Source organism: Megalops cyprinoides, chromosome 24 (genome assembly GCF_013368585.1).
Source record: "Megalops cyprinoides isolate fMegCyp1 chromosome 24, fMegCyp1.pri, whole genome shotgun sequence".
Taxonomy (NCBI): Eukaryota; Metazoa; Chordata; class Actinopteri; order Elopiformes; family Megalopidae; genus Megalops; species Megalops cyprinoides.
In genome coordinates this window covers 40,363-50,635 of record NC_050606.1, presented here as the reverse complement: position 1 = coordinate 50,635, position 10,273 = coordinate 40,363, and the positions used below count along the sequence as shown (strand labels likewise).

The 10,273-nt window shown below is 42.9% G+C and overlaps 1 protein-coding gene across 1 annotated transcript; it reads right to left on the bottom strand.

Moving 5' to 3' along the window:
* Window positions 1–3,694: 3,694 nt before the first annotated feature.
* On the bottom strand, window positions 3,695–9,798 carry eif3f (eukaryotic translation initiation factor 3, subunit F). The gene is made up of 8 exons (XM_036518730.1): window positions 9,665–9,798; window positions 8,746–8,816; window positions 8,233–8,312; window positions 5,472–5,609; window positions 5,252–5,343; window positions 5,002–5,138; window positions 3,971–4,084; window positions 3,695–3,798 (listed from the first exon to the last, which is right to left on the bottom strand). Exons 1-8 carry the CDS (start codon window positions 9,774–9,776, stop codon window positions 3,721–3,723), a joined length of 822 nt encoding a protein of 273 aa, XP_036374623.1. The 5' UTR covers window positions 9,777–9,798; the 3' UTR covers window positions 3,695–3,720.
* Window positions 9,799–10,273: the final 475 nt, after the last annotated feature.

The following is a 10,273-nucleotide window of genomic DNA, read 5'->3' as shown; positions in this document are numbered from 1 at the left end:
ATCACACCTGGCCACCTCATCTCAGCACAAAGAGGCAGGAGCAGTGAGTATGGTGAGTCTGAGTGTATCGTGTGTGTGAGAGGGAGAGAAAGGGCGACATAGCCTTGAGGGAAGTGGGGGAGGGCAGGATTAGTTCCTCTAAAAGAGCTGTTTGTTTTACAGCTGAGAGTCCAAGAAGTTAATCAGGTATTTAACTCCATCTCTCTCTCAAACTATAACCCAGTCGAATCGATTGCACCTGCTGCTCCACAGGTGTGTGTGTGGAAGACAGTACAGTATGTGCCTGTGCAGAAAATGTGTGTGTTTGTGTGAGATGATGCTGTTGGGAATAGAGCACAGGAACACTGATGCTTGTGTCTTAGGGTCAAATCCTGTTATCAGTAAGAAGGATGAAGGGTTTAGGGGTGCCGAGCGCCCCTCTCTGTTTCTGCTGGGCCAGATTACTACTCCACTCTCCCTAAAGAGACTTTAGACATCTAAAGCCGTCTCATCCAAAGCCACTTAAACCAAGAAGGTTACAGAGCTGCTCCTTTCTTCCTCTCTCCTTCAATCTGTTCTCCATCTCCTGTAGGTTCCCACTTTCCCCCTCCCTCTTTCTCTCCCTCTCCCACATCCCCCTCCTTCTCTCCCTCTCCCAGGGGAATTGTGGCTTTTGAAAGGTTTCCTATCTCTCCATCATGCTGTGTCAAGGATGAATAAAATATCCGCATGAAATTCAAGGGTTTTGTTGGGGGGTGGTTTGGCATGGGATACTGAGTTTGGAGTATTTTTTAAACACCTTCTTTATCCACAATGCATTCATCTAATGTGCACTGGCCACTGCTGCCTCCCTGCATTGCTACTCTCTGAATAATGCACAGTGCAGCAGGTCTGTCGCTGCTGATGAGGGTGTAGGGGTGCCTTTGGCTTGGGGTCACACCTTACTGTAAGGCCAAGATTGTTAACCCTCCGTATTTGGATATTATACACAGAAATAGATAATAGATAAAACACAGAAAAAAATCTCCTGAATCTTTGCTTGGAATTTAAGTAAATAAAAACTTTCTAGCCACACAAAAAAATTTATTCCAGCTAACAAGTAAGGCTGAAGTCATCAGTGCTTTGCTATAGCAGTGTGTCAGTGAGATACTACGATCTGCCTCTGTCACAGTATAATGTGTGTGTGTGTGTGTATGTGTGAATGTGTGTGTGAGAGAGTATGTGTGTGTTTCTGCAGCTGAAAGACCTTCTGATGCAGAGACTGATTGGTAGGAAATGAAAACTCTGAGATTCAGTAAATCAAAGAGCACAAACTTTTACAAAAACATCTAAATAAATAAGCACATGGATGAAACACATTGCAGTTATTGATGAATCATAGTATATGTATATAGTACACTATGAAGAGTCCTGATCATATGTCATTTTTTTATTGAAGGATTGTTACAATGCAAATTAAGTAATACATTAAACTTTCCTTCTTTTTTTGTTTTGGAACGAAATTTCCTTCGGCAACCCTCCCCAAACATAAATCAGCAGCTGGTGTGTACAAAATACAACATTACACAATTATACAATTACAAGTGCACATTCTCACAGCCATACCCCCATACTTGTCTCAGGCATAGGCCCAAACATATCTACAACAGAGTAGTTCAAAATACATTACTACTTATTACTTATTATTACTTATTGACAATGTATTAGCCATCCTGTGAGGTCACCAAAATTCAGGTCAAAGAGAGAAATACAAAAGAGGAAGAGAGAAGTAAAAGCCCTACAGGGAATTCTCTCAGACTTTCAAAATATGATAAGAAAGGTTTCCATTTTGAGTAGAACTTTTTCACAGATCTCCTCAGTGTGAATTTGATCTTTTCTAGTTTTAGAAAAAAAAACATCACATCCTCCAGCCAGGCAGCAGCAGACGGAGGAGTGGCAGATCCCTAGGCCAGCAAAATTCTCCTACAAAGAGATGTGAACACAATGATGTCAGACTGGTTTGTATTTAAAGCTAAGGTTTCCTCTGCTGTTCCAAACGCAGCTATTAGAGGGCAAGGTCTTACTGTCACCCCCAGGACCATGCTGATGGTTTGCCCAATAATATCCTGCGTCTGTCCCAGGATATATGTCAGCAAGCTTGGCTTTGCTTAAATCAACCCTGTGCAAAACTTTGAATCATATGAAACCCCAGTGTAGCACATGATGATGTGGAATGGACCCTTTCAGTGCTTTCATCCAATACCCCTCAGTTAGCTCTGTATCTAGTTCATCCTCTGATCTGATTTTAATTTTTCAGGTCCTGATCTCCTAATGACATCAGCTGTGAATATAATGAAGAGATTAGCCCTTTATGACTACAGCTAAGAGTGAGTCTTTCCAATCCTGTGGTAGGTGGGAGATCAGGGAAAGAGAGAAAATTGTCCTAGGCAAACTGACAGATCTGAAAGTATTTAAAAAGAGTTGATTACATGGGAGTTCATATTTTCTATACAGGTTATCAAAACTATCAAATATGTTTTCAGTGTACAAATCCTTAATGTAAATAAGACCATTCAACCCCCATTGTCTAAAGGTTGAATCGAGTGTAGACGGAGGGAATAAATGATTTTTATGAATGGGACCCAGGACTGAGGTTGATGTAAACTTATAGTGGCAGCGAAACTGATTAAAAGGAGTGGCACGAGTGTACCTCAATCAGACACCAGTTTGCGTCTGGTTGGTGAAGCCAAAATAGCACCTTTTGGATATTGGACGCCCAGTAATAATGAATAAAGCTAGGATGGCCAAGTCCACCTACTTCATGACTTCTTTGAAGAATGTGTTTGTTAACTACAATTTAGACTGTAGTGTACTGTGTACTGCAGTGTGTAATGTATAACGCAGTGTGTAGCATGCAGTGTGTAGCACAGTGTGAAGTGCAATGTGTATTATGTAGTGTGCAGTACAGTGTGTAGTGTGCAGCGTGTAGCACAGCGTATAGTGTGCAGTGTGTGTGTAGCCAGCCAGCTACCTCACCTTTGCCAGAAGAGCCTCGGAGCCTCTTAGGCCAGTGGCCTAAGAACAAACTCACATGCCGACTGCTAAAATTCAACATCTGCGCAATAAGATGCATCGTACACATGCTGTGCACTTCAGCTCAGACCCCTCCTCAGACTCACTGCTTTATAGCAGATACCCTGCTGACACCTATAGGCTGAGGAGAAGAATACAACACAATATGGGGGCGACAGTGGCTCAGGAGGTAGAGCAGTCGACTGGGGATTGGAAGGTCCCTGGTTCGAATCTGGCTCATCCTGGCAGAGTGTCGAAGTGTCCTTGAGCAAGACACTAAACCTCCAACAGCTCCCAGTGGCCAGTTGGTAAGCCTGTATAGCAGCCTCTGCCACTGGTAGGTAGATGTGAGGCATATAACTGTAAAGTGCTTTGAGTACTCAAATGAGTAGAAAAGTGCTATATAAATGCAGTTCATTTACCATTTAACCTCAGCAATTTATGCTTGTGAACTACACCAGATGCCCCAAAATAGGTTCCAATAGGTTCCATAAACCGAAAAATGAAAAATATTAAAGATGCTCTATAAATTAAAACAAAAATCATTCTCAAAGGCTGTGTGTTATACCCATACTACAAATCACAAAGTACAAACCAACTGAGCAATAACCTCCTCACACTCTCACTGATAGAATATTAAACATTTTTATTTCATAGAAGCAAAGGAGGAAATACAGATACATGTTCAGCTCAAAGCACAACCAGCTTCTCGTTCAGAGCGATCTGTGCCTGGGTGAGGTTGGCCAAATATGTCACCATCAAAAGGTCCTGGAAGACAGGGAGATGAAAGCATTAGCACACCTTAGAGGAGAAGGGCGTGGCACACCTCACACATTAGAGGACTACTGTGGTAACACACATGGGAAAGCACTCAAACACCCAGCTGAATCATATTACACACTCTAATTACTCAGAGGCTGAGAGGGACACTGAGACTCACATTGATGTTGGAGTTGAGCATGGTCTCAAAGTCCTCTGCTGAGATCTTGGGCACTTTGTTCACCAGGTCCATCAGGAAACGGCCAACACTATTGTCTGCCATGACCTTACCAGACTGGGAGAGAGAGAGGTATAAAGAGTGAGAGAAAGAGGGATAGAGAGTCAGAAAGGGATTGAGAGAGTCAGACAGAGACAGAGAGAGTCAGAGAAGGACATTACATTACATGCATTTAGCAGATGCTTTTATCCAGAGGGACTTCCAGCACAAAAGAACAGAAGTGTATCCATTCAAGGTGAATCAGCAAGAGTGTCAGACCAGGCTAACAATACTCCCAGTGAGAGTGAGCATAACACTATTCAAACCCCATTACAAGTTAACTTGTGTAACCTGAGTGGGCAACTGAAGCCAAGTATACTAAATCACAATACTACATGTACAACACACATCAAATTCAAACGGCAGCAGGTGCTAGGGCTGGGGACTGAAGGACAGCCAGAGAGAAAATCATAGATGGACAGAGAGAGAAAGAAAGAGTCAGAGAGTACTGTCACCTTGCCAGACCTTTCCTGAGTCAAACAAACAAATTATAAAACAACACAAACAAAATAACATCCCTTTTTGGCACATACAAACACCACAAAGTAAGATGGTTTGCCATTTGATCCCAAAAGTCTGCCACGGAGTATTTTCTATTTCATACAGTTAGAATCCTTAAACATACAACACTGTCACTTATGTTAGCTGTGGGCTAAGAGCTATCTGAGCTAAAGCAATGTTTAACTGTAAGAGTCAGAGGGACGGCACCACCCACGGCCCCAGGCTTAGTGGATGCTGCTCCATTAGAATTAGCTCTAAACATGGTGTCTGAAGCTGTCAGTGTAAAACAGAGACAGCTGTATTGCACTGGTGCATGTTGTTATGTACTGACATATTTGTTTTGTGCCGTTATCTGTAAGCGTGCTCTTGGGGTAATTAAGCAACTGAAAGTGTAAGGGAGCGCCCCCTCCAGGCAGAGGCAGTGCCGCGCTCACCAGCACGTCCTCGATGTAGGCCAGCACCGTCCCCAGCATGTCCTGCACCCGAGCCGCTGCCGCACCCACCTGCTCCAGGTCAGAGGTCAAACCATTAGTGCGGCTGGGCGATGCACGCGTTCTCTGGAGGAGGTCAACTGAGGGGAGGGGTGGAGAGAGAGGCAGGAAGGGAGAGATAGAAAGAGGGATTCATGCAGTTACCAGCTTCAGTTGTAATAATGTTCGTGTGAGAGAAAGGGAGGGAACTCACTGCCAATCCTCTCTGTGTCGTAGTAGATGTATTTCACAGTCAGAGGGGTGAACATGACGCCCACCGTCTTCCCTGGCACCCCCATCTGAGCACTGACACAGACAGAGGCAGTCAGCATGTGCAAGGAGAGCCCGCTCGCAAGCCAGAGAATTCTGGGTAGAACGTTTTCCCTACACAGTGTACCTGAGCATGCGCAGAACTGAGCATGTGCAGAACTGACCTGACATACGCGCGGATGTTCATCTTGCCGCTCTGCAGTGCGGTGTCGACCGTCAGGTGAACAGGGTTCTGTGCCTCCCGGCTATAGTACTCATGGATCAGCACAGAGTGCTCTGTGATGTCATATCCTGTGGCATACCTGTCAGAAAGAGAAGAGGTATCTAAGAAATGTTTCCTTAACCAGACCTGAACCTAAAGAGTTAAGAGTTTCTGCTTGGTCTCCCATCTCCCAGAATGGCCCTTACAGAATAATAAATGTAGCTCCTTCTTACAGGGCAACCCTCTGGCCTTCATCACCTTTAATTTTTACCTGTAAACACTAACCCCAAAACTGATGCTTACATCATTCATCTGTGAAAAATACCCTTACACTAACTCTTAAAACCAGCTCTGTCAGCATTTAGGAAAACATCTTGCCTGCTGGTCTCAACATGTTATTCCATGTGGTAGCAAACACTTGGATGACATCTGGGTCAGTGTCTATAACCAATGAAGGGACAGTTCCACAATTTTCAGTTTTACAGTTTTCTACTGATGGTCAAAGAACATAAGAACATATGACGAGAACAGGCCATTCGGCCCAACTAAGCTCGCCATTACAATGAAAGAGAATCCAAAACTGCATCAGGTCTGGACTTGAACACAGCAAGGGTCTCTGCGTGAACTACATGACCTGGCAACCTATTCCATGTATTGATAACTCTTTGTGTAAAACAATATTTCCTTATATCAGCGTGAAACTTACTCTTCACTAGTTTCCATTTATGTCCCCTTGTTCTACAGACAGAACTCATCCTAAAAACATATTATAGTTAACCTTATTGAGTCCTTTTATAAATTTAAAAACCTCTATTAGATCACCCCTAAGCCTCCTCTTGCTAAGTCTAAATAGGTTAAGTAACTTGAGTCTTTCCTCATAGCTTTTATATTTCATGCCAGGAATTAATTTAGTTGCCCTTCTTTGAACTTTTTCAAGAACCTCAATATCTTTTTTATAGTGCGGTGCCCAGAACTGCACACAGTATTCCAAGTGAGGTCTGACTAAAGCATTGTATAATTTCAATATAACCTCCTTAGATTTATGATCAATACTTTTGGCTATATATCCCACATCCTGTAGGCCTTTTTTACTGCTACAGCACACTGCCTTGATCCTGTTAAGCTTGGGTCAACTATTACTCCCAAGTATTTTTCAAATTGGGCACATTCTAGTTTTTTTCCCCCCTATGAAGTAGTCTTGTCTAAGGTATTTATTTCCCAAATGCAAGACTACATTTATCTAAATTGAATGACATCTGCCAGGTATCTGCCCACTTTTGGATGCTGCTTAGGTCTTCCTGTATTACCTTAGCTGATTCTATAACTATTGGCTAGACTCCCTAGTTCTGTATCATCTGCAAATTTTACTCTTTTACTACTAACCTCTGCATCAAGACCATTTATGTATATAAGGAATACCAAAGGCCCCAACACCGATCCCTGCTTAACTCCGTACAGGACACTGCTCTGATACAATACCTCCCACAGTTACAGTTTGCTTTCTACTAGACAACCAACTTCGAAGCCACTCAGTGATAGCTCCTGTAATTCTTGCAGATTTCATTTTCACTAAGAGCCTCTCATGCGGTACTTTGTCAACATTGTAAAGCAACCCTGCACTAATGGTGTTAACAACAGAGGCTGATGCAACTACCAAGCACCAGGCATCTGAACTGTACGGGTCACCACCAAATAAAGAAAGAGTACACTGCGGTTACAAATGGGTGATGTTCCTGTCATGGGACTCCATCCAGCTGGATGTTGTTGTCCTGCTGTCACATGGTTATCATTGCCTGTAATATTACCCATAATGCTTTGCATGAAAAAGGAGACAAATAACTTGCAAACAGCTACAGATGTTGATATAGGTGAGACAATAAGACCTTCATACATTTAACCACTGAGGAGAAGCACTGTAAGGGGTATTAGAGGATTTGAAATGATGGAGGGGGAGGAACTGATTTTGCAAGAAGTGACTAAAGAAAGGATTGGCTGAGGTTTTTTTTAATAAGGGATTAATAAAGTTGACAACAAAAGTGATTTTAGGCTGCAAGAGCAGATACATAGATGAAAATTAAGTATTCACATAGTGTTACTAAGTGTTTTTTCATCCAGTGTTACTGCATGGAAGAGTTTGGATTCACAGTGAAAATGGAGAGCCAGGCTTGACATAGGCCTAGCACGCTACCCTTGCAGTTTTTTTTCTCTTCTATCTATAAGTGTCAGTCAAACTTTTTACAGTCACATGTAGAGGACAGTAGCAAGATACAGCTCATACAGAAGAGTGCAGATGAGAAATGTACTGCCACCTACCAAGATTAAATCTTTTTTCCAGGGTTACAACTAGTTAGGCTTACACTGCACACCTATACCAGACCATTTAAAAGTGAGTCACAAGTCTGATTTTAGTGGCTGCTAGACATAAAGATGAATGGAATACAGTACAGATCTTTTATTTCATTTTAAAGTAATTTTTATCTCTGAACTAACAGAAACATCCACAAAGACATAATTGCACAGCAATCAGAGATTTCTCTTTGGTTACAACTTTCATTGAACAATAGTGTACCATGTACTTTCAGTAAGTTCAATACTGGCTGAAGACTGAAACAGAAACAAATGGCACCTTTCCTGCAGTAAATGGCAGTACAGACAGCTGTTGAACAGAGCCCACAGTGGAAGCGCTGCCGTTTTCAGCACAGAGGGAAGACGGCTGTACTCACCAGCCGATGATCACCTCACTGGGAGAGACCTTCTTATGCAGCTCGTACATGTTCTTTGCGAATTCCATATCCACAGCAACCTGCCAACACAGACCTTTCAGACCAAACCTACAGAGCAGTGCTACAGTCACGACACATGCAGTTACTCCGCAGCCAGTGTTTTTAATGATCATCATTTACTGGGGTGGTAGTGGTAGTCACAAGGGGTGACAGTGTTGCATAGTGGTTAAGGAGCAGGACTCTAACCGAAAAGTTGCCGGTTTGATTCCCCACTTTCTGTACCCTTGGACAAGGTGCTTAACCCACAGTTGACACACTTGCAATTTCGTTGTGCAATTTCAATGACAATAAAGTTCTTGAATCTTGAATTGCCTCAGTCAATATCCAACTGTATAAATGGATAATATTGTGAAAACCCGTAACGGATGTAAGTCGCTCTGGATAAGAGTGCCTGCTAAATGCCAATAATGTAATGTAAAGTAATGTAATGTACTGAACAGTCTGTGATCCCACCTCATCTTCAGACTCATTATGGGGGACAGAGAAGCAGTTGGTCACTTCCACTGTGTGCTTGTCAATGGTTCCTGTGTCGAAAGAATCACATTTGTCACGCCACATCTTGGTACTGGTTTAAAATATATTTCTGTAATGTTCCATGAGTTCATAACATGAAATATAGGACACATGCAAATTTTCAAGCGTCTATCACTCAGACCGAAAGATTTTTATACGGCGGCGCTGCAAACAGGCCCTTTCAACTTGACATGACCATTTTAATTCAGTTAAAACGCTCCACGCGACACCAAAACCTCAAATATGGTTAATTTTCAAATATGAACCACATTTAAAATGTCAACATGTATTAGGATTTTTTCCAGAAAAGATCAAACCACTATATAGAACAGTATATGGCGATAAGACGTTTCTGCTTGCAGCCTAATGTGGCGAATATAACCGTATAAATCGAAAATAGCCGCAAAATCTACAAACACAAAAAACTGCAAAAAATGATCCCGTGCAGATTCCGTAAATGTAGCTAAGAACTGATCATTCATACAAGCATAAACGTTTTTGACGTCTTCTGCTGAGATAATCGGCAATCAGATGCCTCATGTTACGCATTTAACACTCAGGGCAGGCGATTAAATAAGCAAGTAGCGACAGCTTTTCCTTTTGATCAGCTATGGAGGTAATGTTAGCGAGCGTTATACAGCTAACTAACAATACTTAAAGATAGCGTAACTAACTATATTTTACTTGTTCCGTTACCCACAATCCTAAAATCATCTGTAACAGTAATCTGCCGCGGAGCTGCCTGGTTTCCGACACACACGCACCGCGGCCGCATGTTTCCGCGTCGCACACACATCACCCGGCCGACAAAGCTTTCCATCCAAAGCTTAATGTCAGCACAAAAGCAGGAAAGTCTCACCCAGTAAGGTCCCGATCACACGACTTGCCCCCTCATTTCTCCGCTCATAAGAGTCGGCGATAGAGGCGAGAACAACGGGATGAATTTTCACGACTGGCCCGTAGACCGACATGATGGAAAAGGAAGCAAGGCTTGGCTCCAACCACCGAACTACAAACTTCGAACACCTGCGATGTAGCCTGCAGGCGATGCGCATTCTGCCCCCTACAGGACAGGAGGATCTAGGACATTTCGATGTTAAAATGAACTCCGCACTTTTGTGGAGTCCAGTGTTGTATCGAAACGAGCACTGCCCTGAAACATTAATAACTGCCTATGTTAAAAACTGAGCCAGGCTGAGTGCTATGAACACTACATGCTGCACAGATTCTGGTCCCCTACTGTGAATGCAGATGCCAGAGACACATTGCAATGTGAGGAACTCAGGTTACATGGGTAGTATATCTTTCAGGAAGCTATTCTCTGATTCAGCTGTAATCATACACATGGTCTCAGCTACATCCTTACAGTTAATATAAGATGTTAACCCAGTGACTGAACTTCCACCTAGGAGAGACTTATCCACCCACAGCCCTGGCAGCTAACTCCTGTCTCTCCCCTGTGTGCCAC